Below are 13,273 nucleotides of genomic sequence, written 5' to 3' on the forward strand. Positions count from 1 at the left end.
GACCAAAGCGGTGTATCTTTCCTACATGCATACGGAAAAAGCCTGTCTTGTTCACAACGCCAGGGACAATGACTTCTTCGTGTTGCATTGAAGACCATTCCACTTTCCCCCTGCTTAACAGAGGAAGGGTGGCTAAATGAATCCAGCCAAACGTTTCTTTAGAGGCAGCAAAAAAATCCCCCAACAACCAGATCCCGGAAGCAAACAATCCACTCCAAAGCCTGCTTGGTTATGTGTGTGAGGACACAGTCCCGGGGCCACGGACGTACCACGCAGCCTCACCTCACTCCTGGTCATTGGTAGGGTTGCCAGCTCTGGGTTGGGAAAGACCTGGAGATCTGGGGGGGGGAGCCTGAGGAGGGCGGGGTTTGGAGAGGGGAGGGACTTCAATACCATAGAGTCCAATTGCCCAAGTGGCCATTTTCTCCAGGGGAACTGATCTCTGTCACTTGGAGATCAGTTTTAAAAGCTGGAGCTCTCCAGACACCACCTGGAGGTTACCACCTGGAGGTTGGCAGCCCTAGTCATTGGTGATGTGGGATGTCGGGGGCATTGCCTTCTGGGCCTGCCCTGCTGCTTGCTGGTATTGCCGCGGGGGCACCACTTGGAAGCTGCCACTGGCAGCGCAGGAGGAAACCGAGGGGGGGTGTGTTGCCGGAGCTGGCGAAATGCCTCCCATTTGCCCCTGCCCGGGACTTCCTGAAGAATCAGGTTGGCCAAAGGCAGAAACAGGATCCTGGGTTGCGCTCACCTACGATCGGATCGCTTCTCGGCCTTTTGGCTAAGATCACGTGTAGGATCCGCCAAGACTGATCTAACCGGCCTCCAGTGCTGAGGATTCTGCAGCGGGCCACAGCTCACCTAAAGCCGAGGCTAGAGAAGCACCGAGGCTTCAGAACAAAGGCTGCCTGAATCGGGAGGAAGTTTAGAACCATGAAGATGTTTTCGGCTCTCTGTGCCAAGTATATTTTTCTGGTTTTCTATAAATAAAAAGGTAAAGGTCCCCTGTGCAAGCACCAGGTCATTCCTGACCCATGGGGTGATGTCACATCCCGACGTTTACTAGGCAGACTTTGTTTGCGGGGTGGTTTGCCAGTGCCTTCCCCAGTCGTCTTCTCTTTATCCCCAGCAAGCTGGGTCCTCATTTGACCGACCTCGCAAGGATGGAAGGTTGAGTCGACCTTGAGCCGGCTACCTGAAACCGACTTCCGTCGGGATCGAACTCAGGTCGTGAGCAGAGCTTGGACTGCAGTACTGCAGCTTACCACTCTGCGCCACGGAGCTCCTTTTCTTTAAATACCTGAATGCCATTTTCTTCCTACAAGAAAATTAGGTTCTCCCCTTCCCTGTTTTATCTCCTGTGAGGGAGGTTCTGCCAAGAGCGAGGGACTGGACCAAGATGATCAGGTGAGTTTTCCGCTGTGAGTGAGGATTTGAACTGGGGTCTCCCCAGACCCAGGCTGACGCTCTAGCCACTATTCAACACTGCCCCCCTCCCTGCGCCAATGGTATGCTTATGCCACCCTCTTAAACTGGAATTTCCCTCAAGCCAGAGTCTCTTTTGCTCTTTATAGAGTAAGATTATCAAAAAGTGTCCCGGTCACCCGAAGAGCCAGAGAATAGTTTTCGGTCTCCCTGAAACCCAGGATGGCGGCAGCTGAGGGATTTATAGCCCTGGACTGGGTCACGTGCGTCCGCTAGGAATTTGTGCTCTGAAGAGAACTCTGCACACTCCCAGAGACTCAGCCCTCAAGCAGGCCTCCCCTTCCCCTGGGCCAGGCGCATGAAAATAGCAGGGCTCACCTGTTGAATTCGTAAATATCCTCGATATTGCAGAAGAGAGCATTCACCTGCTCGGGCTTGAGTGGCAGCTGTCCACAATCTATGATGCATCCCAGGTAATCCTGTGGGGGGGATGGGGGGAGAAGTCAGCCACCTGGACACATGCCCCATCACATCCTGATGTCAACCACGCACTGCACCAGAAGGGTATCGTCTGTTTCTTCCTGTCCATTTGTAAATTTATACATGGCATGGGGGGAGGGGGGAAGGAGAGAGAACAGACGCCTTCTCTCCTACCCAAAAAGCTGGGCTTGACCTCTACAATCTCCAACAGAGATTCTTCACAAACTGGTGGGCACACGAGGGAAGGCCTTTTCGGTGGCAGCCCCCCCAATTGTGGAACAAGCTTCCCAGGGAAGTGCCTGGCCCCCTCACTTTAGATCTTCAGGAGGCAGTTGAAGACAGTTTTAGTTAGGACTGATTTGGACAAACTGAGTTCTGACTATGCAAATTCTTGGGAACAGAAATGCATGACAGATGCATATTAGCCATGGTAGCTAAGTAGAGCCTCCAGGTCCAGAAGCAGCCTACCTCTGATAATATGCATGACAGATGCATATTAGCCATGGTAGCTAAGTAGAGCCTCCAGTTCCAGAAGCAGCCTACCTCTGATGAAAGTGGGAGGGTTGTTACCTTCATCCTCCCCTGCTTGTGTCTTGCTGGCCACAGGGGAGAGACAGGCTCCTCCTGATCCAGCAAGGCTCTGCTGATTCTCCTCTATTTACCCGCTTCAGCAAAATGAGCGTTCTAGTCCCTGCACTCCTCTCAATCTGGAATGCACTCAGACAATGTCTTCCCACTTGCTTGTGGATAGAAGTCCCTGTGAGATAGAAGTCGCCATTGTTTTCATTTTGCAGATGGGAAACTGAGGCAGAGAGATGGCGGTTTTCCTGAGACCAACTTGTCAAATGTAACGTGTGAATGAATCATGGAGTTGGAAGGGGCCATACAGGCCATCTAGTCCAACCCCCTGCTCAATGCAGGATCAGCCTAGAGCAGAGGTTCCCAAACTGCGCTCCAAGGAGCACTTGGTGCTCCACAAAACATCTCCTAGTGCTCCGTGAAGAGATTGGAAAGAAAAATACTACTGTCATTCGGTTTAGTATATAGGTGCTAGGGGAAAATTAGTGCTCCGTGACTAATTTCTCTCCTGAAAGGTGCTCCATGACTCTAAAAGTTTAAGAAGCCCTGGCCTAGAGCATCCCTGACAAGCATTTGTCCAGCCTTTGCTTAAAGACTGCCAGTGAGGGGGAGCCCAGCTCCTCCCTAGGAAGCCGATTCCACTGTCGAACAACTCTTACTGTAAAAAAAATTTTCCCCTAATATCCAGCCGGTACCTTTCTGCTTGTAATTTAAACCCCTTATTGCGAGTCCTGTCCTCTGCTGCCAACAGGAACAGCTCCCTGCCCTCCTCTAAGGGAAGAATGGAAGAAACCCATCTCGGGGAAACCTGGCCGTTTATTCATGGAAGGTTTTGTCTTGGATTTGCCACTCCATAGATGCCCATTTCCCCCATCCGAATTCTCAAAACTCTGCATGGGGGCTTATTGCTGAGTTTTGAGAATATGCATGGGGGGAAAAGTGCATCTAAAGAGTGGCAACTCCAAGGCAAAACCTTCCATGAATAAATGTCTGTAGCAGAGCAACAGAAGACCTGCTCAGATTCCTCCCAGCTCCGAGAAACGGAAGGAGATGCCACCTCCCTGGCCAGGCAGACCCGGGTCTGCTTTGCCCCCCCACCCCTTAGTGGTCCCTGGGGAGTGGAAAGAATTCCAGAAATTCGAACAAGAAAGGGAGAGGCCGGATCAAGAGGGGGAGGGAAGAGGTCCGTCCTCCAGGGCTCCAGAAAGCAGAGGCCCCGGCAGCTAGCAGTCTGTTGAAAGAGAAAGGGGCAGGTGCCAGAACGGCGGTCACGAGTTCTGACTCTTGCTCTGGTGGGGTTGGGGTGGGGGAGTGTGGTGTAGCGGAAGGAGCAACAGACACCCCCCCCCCCCCATGTATGCTTGGAGGAAACGCTCAGTGCAGACACCGTGCTTATAAGGGAACAGGCTGCAGCAGAAAAGAAGAGTTCGGGATGACAGCTCTTTTATCAAAGGAAGAGCTGCAGCCTATTCCAGCGTTTACCGAACCGCCTGGTCCTGCTCTTACTGCATTGTCTTCCAGTGGTATAATTCGGTTTTCTGCATTGTTGACAATAAGCCATTTCCCAAACCGTTTTCTTTTGGCGTAATTTCTTCTCACTTTTCTGATCCTAGTCCTACTGCCTTGTTTACCCGATGTCTTATGCTGTCGGATTACAGCCAGGTTCCCCCAACGTGGCGCTCATTCTGGCCCGTGGTCCTTGCTATGCCCACCCCACCCCCAGTGGGGTTGCCAGCTTTGGGTTGGGAAATACCTGGAAATTTTAGGGGTGGACTTGAGGAGGGCGAGGTTTGAGGAGGGGAGGGACTTCATGGGGTATAATGCCATAGAGTTCGCCTTCCAAAACGGCCATGTTTTCTCCAGGTGAACTGATCTCTGTTGCCCGGAGATCAGTTGTAATCCCAGGAGATCTCCAGCCACTGCCTGGAGGTTGGCATCCCTTCCCCCTGGTTGAAAAGACGCACGTATGAACCAAATCTCCAGGCAAAGGTGCTGTTTTAGATTTAAAGAACCCAGAGAAAAAACATATGACCAAGTCCCTGGCCTAAGAACGCTGCTTAATTAAAGTAATGACGGTCCTCCTCCCTGCATCCTGTTCCCAACAGTGGCAAAGCCAGCAAGATCCCACGAGCAGGGGAAGAAGCAACAGCCGGGCTGACAAGCCGCTCTCCCCAGCTTCAAACCACTTAAATAAGGGAAACTTGCAACTTGTAATTGGTGAATATAATCTTATGTTTAAAAGCAGAGCCCTTGTGCTGATTTTTGGTATAACTGTGGTTAACACAGCACCGATCCATTGTTTACATTAAGTTATCTTAAACTACCTGGAGGTTGGCAACCCTAGTTGTAACAGCAGGAGATTTCTAGCTACTACCTGGAGGTTACCAAAGAAATAAAACACCTCTTTGTTAATGGGGTTAACACTGAAAAGAAATTAACATAGAAGGGCTAAATCATGACATAGCCAAGTACCAATTACATCCCTTCATATATTAAACACACATGATTGAAACTGTGTAATACATATGACAATTGTGCTCACAAATTAATTATAGCAAATATGCATACGCTGATTGCAGTAAAGTCCATATAAAGGGGAAACCGTAGCCCCAAAGCCTCGATGAAGCTCCATCAGGGCTTTGAAGCTTCATTGGGGCTTTGGAGCTATGGTTTCCCCTTTATATGGACTTTACTGCAATCGGCTTATGCTTATTTGCTATAACTACCTGGAGGTTGGCAACCCTACCAGGGGAACAAATAGGGTTGTCAACCTCCAGGTGGTGGCTGGAGATCTCCCACTATTACAACTAATCTCCAGGCGATAGCAATAAGTTCTCCTGGAGAAAATGGCCGCTTTGCCAATTGGACTCTATGGCATTATTGTTGTTGTTGTTGTTTCTACCCCCCCTCCCCTGCCTAGGCCGGGCTCAGAGCAGCTCTGAAGTCCCTCCCCTCTCCAAACCCCGCTCCACCCCCAAAAACTCCAGGTATTTCCTAACCCAGAGCTGGCAACCCTAGGAACTAATTGATGTTTTCTGGAGGCCTGTTGGGATTCTGGAAAATTTCCAGGCCCCATCTGGAGGTTGGCAACGCTCCCCCTGCTCTATAAAATTCACAAGGAGTCTGGAAAACGTCAACTAGGGGTCACCTCATCCTTCCTAGGTGCTCAGAACAAAGTTCCAGCCAGTCAATTTAGGCTGCTTGCAAGCTGGATGAAAAGGAAATGTAGAGTTGACCCTGCCAGGGTCAACACCTAGATCATAAACCTTTTGTGGCTCATGATAACTCTGGTCCTTTGAAAAAATAAAATCCACACTCGCGGAGCATGACTCCCTTGGGAGGGAGGAATCTTTGCCCCCTAAGGATGAATTCCCAGGTGCAGCTCTCTCCCAGGAACCGGGCAGTGGAAATGTGGCTGCTTCTATCAGGTTTCTCCGTTGATGGCTGGCCCGCACCAGAAGGTGGTTTTTATTATTTATTATTATTTATTATTATTTTAGCTTTCCCTGAGTTTGTTAAGAAAACGAGGGACGGCTGAGCAGAATACTGCCCCCTGCTGGCTTTGTGAGAACAGACTCCCCAATGGGATGCGGGGGTTTAACCAGGAGGACCCACGTTCAAATCCTGCTTAGAGAAAAGACAACTAAGGCAGGGACACGACAGAGGTTTAGACAACGGATGTTGGGTAGAGAGAAAATTCATCTCCCACTCTTATAACAATACTAGAATTTGGGGGGTCGTGCAATGTACTTGATTGGCAGGAGACCCCAAGCCATACAAAAGAAAGCACTCCTTCACATAGCGGAGGGATTCACCTGTGGGATTCACTGCCACCTGACGTGGTGATGCCGTCGACAGTTTTGGAGGGGATTCAAGACATTCATGGAAGAGAGAGAGAGGTCCCGAGGTTAACCGGCTCTGGATTGGGAAATACCTGGAGATTTGGGGGGTGGGTGGAGCCTGGAGAAGGCAGGGTATGGGGAGGGGAGGGGCCTCAGTGGGGTATAATGCCATAGAGGCCCCCTTCCAAAGCATCCATTTTCTCCAGGGGAATGGATTTATTTTGTCTGGAGATAGTGGGAGATCCCCAGGCCCCACCTGGAGGTTGGCAACCTTGCTCAATGGCTATTAGCCACAACAATTGGGTTTGCCAATTGCAGCTTGGGAAATTCCTGGAGATCTGGGGACAGTGTCTATTGAAGGTGCAGTTTGAGGAGGGGAGGAACCTCGGCCATAGAGTCCGCCCTCCGAAGCTGCCATTTCCCCCAGGGGAAATGATCGCTGATGTCTGGAGATCAGTTGTATGTCTGGAGATCGCTGATGTCTGGAGAAATCCTGGAGGCTGGAAACCCTAGTAACAATGTCTAATGGAGCCCCCATGTTCAGAGGCAGTCACCCTCTGGAAACCAACTGCTGGCTGGCAATGGCATGGGGATCCTTCCGTGCCCTGCTTGCAGGCTTTCCAGGAAAGAGGAGGCAGGGCTAGGTGGACTCTAGGGTTGCCAACGTCCAAGTGGTGACTCATCTCCAGGCGACCGAGATCAGTTCCCCTGGAGAAAATAGCTGCCCTGGAGGCTGAACTATATGGCATTACACCCTAACGAGGTCCCGCCCCTCTCCAAACCCCGCCCTCCTCAGGCTCCACCCACAAAATCTCCAGGACTTTCCCAACTGGGAGCTGGCAACCCCAGGAGACTCTCCGCCTGAACCAGCAAGGCTTGGCTCAGATTGCTAGCCACGACAACCCCTGGGCCAGGCCAGCCACTCTCGCTCAGCCTCCCCTCCCTCGCAGGGTCGTTGTGAGGCTGGGAACGGGAAGCAGCCCGATCCTGCTGGCCCAAGAGGGCGAGCGAGCACATTCAACAGCCCCGTCCACGAAATCCGTGCGCCTCCGCGCTGCTCCTCCCCTACCTCCACGATGCTCCGGAGGTCCCGCACGTAGGCCTGTTCGGTTTCCACGATCTCCAGCACCACCCGGTCCAGGTGGGAGAGCTTCGCCCGCCGTTCTTTGCCCCGGCCCGGGCTCGCAGCCCAGCCGCAGGGCTTGGAAGCCCGACGGGCCTCTCCCGGGCTGTCCAGCAGGGTCAGCGGCGTGAGGTCCAGGCTGATGTCGCTGCCGTTCTGGTGCGGGTACGAGGCGGGGCAGCCCCCCAGCCCGCCGCTGCTGCCGAAGGCGCTCTGGCTGTCTTGCAGAGAAGCAGAGGAGGCGGAGGAGCTGAGGCTGACGGGGCGGTCGCTGTCCGAACAGACGGTGTTCACCGAGCTGCAGCTCCCCAAAATGGGGTCCGATGCCATGCTGGAGCCGATGCCACCCAACGAAGAGACGGACGAGGGCCGGGGCGCTGCAGGGGTGGGGGAAAGACCAGCAGGTTTCACAGTTAAGAGTCGAGCCCAGGTCACCTTACAGACCAACCAGATTTCCCGGGCGCGCGCTTGCAAGTCTCCTTCGTCAGGTTTGGCAGCGAAGCGGTCCGCTTTCTCCAAAGAGGATGCCCGGCACACCTCGCCGGCAGGGTTCAGTTTCACATTCGGAGGACCGATTCAGCTGGGGTGGATGCGCTGCTCGTCTCCCTGCCCCCCACATCCCTACGCGCTCACCCTCCCCTTCACTCTGAACTTCATTTTTACAACAAAAAAATACGCCCGGCTGGCTCTTCGGCATCCTTTTGTGGGTTTTTTTCTCACCTTTTGAAGCTGTGGTTTCTGCCGGAGTGCATTCTGGGAGGAGGCCACGCATGAAGAAAAAAACCAGGGAACCTTCTCTGCTCTCCCCCTCCCCAAACATACGTTTAAAGCATTGCAGCTTGCAGGGGCGGGAAAAAGCAAAAAAAAAAAAAAAAAAAAAAACCCAAAAAAAAAAACCCCCAAAAAAAGGTCACATGAAAACTGAAAAGCCAGACAGGTGCAAACTTTGGAAGCGAAATAGGATTTTAGTATCCGAGGGCGTCCGTGTCTCTGTTTCCAGGTAAAAATAACCCGCCCTGCTGCATGGATTCTGAGGGGGTGCATCGGTGGTTCTCCCGCTTTTTGGGGAGGGGGCGCGGGGTACCTACCTGCCTTGCCTCCTTTCTTGGTGCTGCCCCGGCGGGCTCCCTCTGGCATGGTGAAGGGGTCTCCGGCGCCCGCCCTGCAAGGAAAGGGACAGCGTGAGACTCAAAAGAAGTCGTCCCTCCCTTTCCCGCTCCAACGTGCATGGTAGGGTTGTCAGCTCGGGGGTGGGAATAGGGTCGCCAGCCTTCAGGTGGGACCTGGAGATCATCCAGGCAATAGAGAACAGTTGCTAGGGTTGCCAACCTCCAGGTGCTAGCTGGAGATCTCCCGCTATTACAACTGATCTCCAGCCGACAGAGATCAGTTCCCCTGTAGAAAAGGGCTGCTTTGGAGGGCAGACTGTATGGCATTATTCCCCACTGAGTCCCGCCCAAGGTTCCACCCCCAAATCTCCAGCTGTTTCCCAAACAGGTGCTGGCAACCCTAGTTGGGAAGTTCCTGGAGATTTAGGGGTGGAACCTGGGGAGGGGAGGGACCTCAGCAAGGGAAAATGCCATAAAACTAACCCTCTGAAGCAGCCCTTTTTCCACAGGAGAACTGATCTCTGTAGTCTGGAGATCACCTTTAATGACCACAGAGACCACCCTCCAAAGCAGCCCTTTTCTCCAGGGGGAACTGATCTCCGTAGTCTGGAGATCAGCTGTAATAGTGAGAGATCTCCAGGCTACATTTGTGAATGTTACCCTTCGTGGGATTTGATATGCATGCAGCACTTTGAAATTGATTACTAGAGATGTGCAATATAGAGGAATATGCTTGAAAGACTGATGAAGAATTTAAAGAATTTGAAACGGCCGTATCTTCCATGAAGCAAATCCTCCTTGAATAGTCAACATTTATTAGAACTGTTTACTTACCTGTATGAAACCTATACAGAAGACTGATGTACATACAGTGAGAGACATTGGACTTCTGCATTGATAATATTCTTCTTGTCCACTAAAATCCATGAAATGGGATGGATAGTTGGTGTATAATATTTGTGTGTGTTGAGTCCTATTGTGTAATTGTATATGCGTATTTGTTTAGACACAGTAGCTTATAAATATATTCTGCACCTAAAAGTATTTTTCGCCCCTGTACTAATTTCCTTATCTTCCGATACCAGTACAGTGGTGTCTATTTTCTCCCCCCCTCCTCCGCTTGGAGGTTGGCAACTATAGGCTCTGGACTCGGGTAATGTGTGAAGAGACATAAATAGCAAGAGAGCAATTTCAACAACATGAACACATTTCATTCCCCCCGCCCCGACCTCTTGAATGCCACGGGTCCAACCACCTAATTAACTTGCGGCATGACCAAGGGGTTGGAGCTCTTTCCCTATGAGTGACAATGATGGAGGAGGAACATGATGACAGAGGTTTCTGAAATTGTATGGGATAGAGAAATCGGACCGAGTCTTAAATGTCAGGTCTTTGCCACCTTTGGAATAGAAGTTTGGCAATTGCAGGCCAGAGGCTGGCTTCCTGTCATATTTTTCTAGATGTTCCTGGAGAAGTTCAAGCTGCTGGTCACAATGAGCTTTTCCCTGTCTTATAAAGAAATCTCCGTGAAGTAGAGATACAATTCCAAAATTTGTATATTTAAAAATGTGATCCATCAGCCACATCATCTGACGAACAACCGTGCCTTTGTCCTGAAGGCACATCATTAGAATGCAAACATCTCCAGTTGCTTGATGGTTCATATACTGTATTTCTTAATATTCAGGGTTGCCAGCTCCAGGTTGGGAAATACCTGGGGATTTTGGGGGTAGAAGCCAGGGAGGGTGGGGTTTGGGGAGGGACCTCAGCAGGGGTCATAATGCCACAGAGTCCACTTTCCAAAGTGGCTATTTTCTCCAGGTGAACTGATCTATATCACCCGGAAATCAGTTGTAATCCCAGATCTCCAACCACCACCTGGAGGTTGGCAACCCTATTAATATTTCAACTGAAGGTCACCCCAACCTAAAGATCGTGGTTAATGATTAGGAGGGGCCGTGACTCAGTGGTAGAGCCTCTGCTTGGCACGCAGAAGGTCCCAGATTCAATCCCTGGCAAAGGACCAGGCAGTAGATGACATGAAAGATCTCAGCCTGAAATAGGGTTGTCAGCCTCCAAGTACTAGTTGGAGATCTCCCACTATTACAACTGATCTCCAGCTGATAGAGATCACCTGAAGAAAATGGCTGCTTTGGCAATTGGACTCTGTGGCACTGAAGTCCCTCCCCTCCCCAAACCCTGCCCTCCTCAGGCTCTGCCCCAAAAACCTCCCGCCAGTGGCAAAGAGGGGCCCGGCAACCCTAGCCTGAAACCCTAGAGAGCTGCTGCTGGTCTGAGTAGACAACACTCAATGGACCAAGGGTCTGATTCAGTACAAGGCAGCTTCATGTGTTCAACAGATTCAGGACGAACCATAGAAAGCCCTCCACCCACATTGTCATGTGGAACTCCCTGCCACATGACGGTCACTGACTGAGATAGCTTTAGACAAATACACAGCGGAGAGGTCGGTGGACTCAGTGGGCCTTCGCTGACCGCAAGAGAAGTTTGCTTCCTGTTCGAAGTATTTCTTTTAATAGACTTGAGGTTCCCCAATCGGCAAGTCTTGGCTAACCCACCAACTCTTTACACAGCCTGGATTCTCCTCCCCACACAAAGCTCTTTGTTCCAGCTGTCCCTGTGGAAGTCTTATAAAAACGGAGGGGATGCGTCACTCCATCCTGCAGAGGGGAGGGCGAAAGGACGCTGCGTCTGGGAAACAATGCATGCATTCAAGAGTGGCGGCAGGTCAGGGGAAAAAGACTCAGCTCTCCCTGCCCCAAGACCATCGGAGAACTTTTCAGCGGATCGTAGGGAAGGGCAACGGGCAGAGAATGGAAGGGGAGCCGGATTCTGCAAAGAGAACAGAGGCCCAGGGCCACATGAAGGTGTATGCTCGGTACACGGCATGATGTGGACTGGGAGCATGGAAACCATCTCTCTAATCCCATCTGTCAGGACAAAATTGGCACATGATCAACCCATCAATCATTTATTAAGGTCATGGACCAGCAGAATATGACACAGATTAACAGAGTGGTTATAAACATATTTGTGCAATCTTCCCTTGAAATATACATTTAAAAAGCAAACATGTGTTTACATTAGGACTCTGGCAACTGCACAGAATCCAACCACTCTGCCCGAGGTTTCAGATTCAAGGTCTTCATGGAGAAAGGGGGTATACCATTCCTCTGATCTTCCTGGGATTTTTGGGCAGACGGGTGCAATAAATATATATCTAAGGTCATTATAGAAGGGGTAGTGGAGCAGCACGTGTCCAGCCATTTCGATTTCCCCAGTAACACAATGCTCATGAAGTGGCACACCATGTATCTCCCTTCTAATAGAGCGGATGGAGACAGGGCAGAGTGAACTATCCTGTGTTTGGGAATCAATAGATTAGCTAAATAGTTCGACAACACCAATGTCATGTTCCTGAAGTGATGGCATTTTGCAGGAGAACTGAAATGGTGTTGAAGTTCGGTGTCTTTTGCTTAATTTCAGATTTAGCTTTTGGAGTAACTGAAGGCTGTGAAGCTACTAGGACGTAGAACTCTTTTTCTGGAAAAAGCTCCAAGCTCTCAGCCTAAAGGTTCCAGGTCAAGCCTCAACGGCCAGGGACTTTGCTTAGGAAGATGGAAGGGAGAAATGAGGAGGCTGGCCTGCTCTTTCCTTCTTCTCATGGCCCATGGTGGGTCTTGGACGGAGCGCACCTGGACCCCCACCCCACCCAAGAGTGACAGTAGGGTTGCCAGGTCCCTCTTCACCCCCAGTGGGAGGTTTTGGGGGCAGAGCCTGAGGAGGGCGTGATTTGGAGAGGGGAGGGACTTCAATGCCATAGAGTCCAATGGCCAAAGTGGCCATTTTCTTCAGGTGATCTCTATCAGCTGGAGATCAGTTGTAATAGCAGATCTCCTGCTACCATCTGGAGGCTGGCAACCCTAGGCGACAGGGCTATCGGCTCTGGTGCCAAACTGACAGGGGAGTGCAGCGTGATATTCTCCCTTCCACCAGCTCTGAGCAAGACAGGCCTGGAGAAAGTTGGCACCAGAGGCGCAGAAGCCTGGCAGGGTTGTAAGCAAGGGACAGGTAGGCTGGAGCCAGCCCAGAAAGAGGCACCTCTTTGGTCCGCAGAGGGGTTTCCATTTCCCTTGATTCATCGCCCGTGGAAGGGACAGGCTCTGCTCAAGCTTCCAAAACAGACTTTTTGTGGCTCTTTCTCTGCTTCCCCCCCTGCTGTTTTCCCCATCACAGGTGGAGGGAGGGGGGCCAGTTCAAAGCCCTGGTTAGCTGTAGGGTTGCCAGCTCCAAGTTGAGAAATACCTGGCGATTTGGGGGTGGACCCTGAGGGCGGCGGGGTTTGGGGAAGGGAGGACTTCAATGCCATAGAGTCCAATTGCCAAAGCGGCCATTTTCTCCAGGGGAACTGATCTGTTGCCTGGAAATCTGTTGTAATAGTGGGAGATCCCCAGCCACCACCTGGAGGTTGGCAACACTAGTTAGCTGTAAACCTGGCCGCAAGCACTACCTGATCACGCATAGGTTACAATTTGCAAGCCCCATAACAATAACTTGGCAGCTGGGATGCCGGCCCGGCCCAAGCACTGCTGAAGCATCTGGCTTCCAAGTTGGATCCAAAGATTATTGGACTTCCCAAGATAAATCTATTTGGGGTCCTAGCAAAAAGAAGCACGGGCAATTAAGGGTCCTCC

General features: G+C 51.3%; 1 protein-coding gene across 1 annotated transcript in view; it reads right to left on the minus strand.

Annotated features, from left to right (window-relative positions):
* Positions 1-8,607, minus strand: part of PLEKHG2 (pleckstrin homology and RhoGEF domain containing G2) — a 37,733-nt gene extending 29,126 nt beyond the window's left edge. The window contains exons 1-3 of the mRNA XM_056845869.1: positions 8,538-8,607; positions 7,396-7,826; positions 1,804-1,904 (exon numbers count right to left, since the gene is read on the minus strand). Of these exons, the coding sequence (XP_056701847.1) occupies positions 1,804-1,904; positions 7,396-7,826; positions 8,538-8,586 (581 nt within the window). The 5' untranslated portion in view covers positions 8,587-8,607. The remainder of the gene's footprint in view (positions 1-1,803; positions 1,905-7,395; positions 7,827-8,537) is intronic.
* Positions 8,608-13,273: the final 4,666 nt, after the last annotated feature.

This window comes from Euleptes europaea, chromosome 3 (assembly GCF_029931775.1).
Source record: "Euleptes europaea isolate rEulEur1 chromosome 3, rEulEur1.hap1, whole genome shotgun sequence".
In the NCBI taxonomy this organism is placed as follows: Eukaryota; Metazoa; Chordata; class Lepidosauria; order Squamata; family Sphaerodactylidae; genus Euleptes; species Euleptes europaea.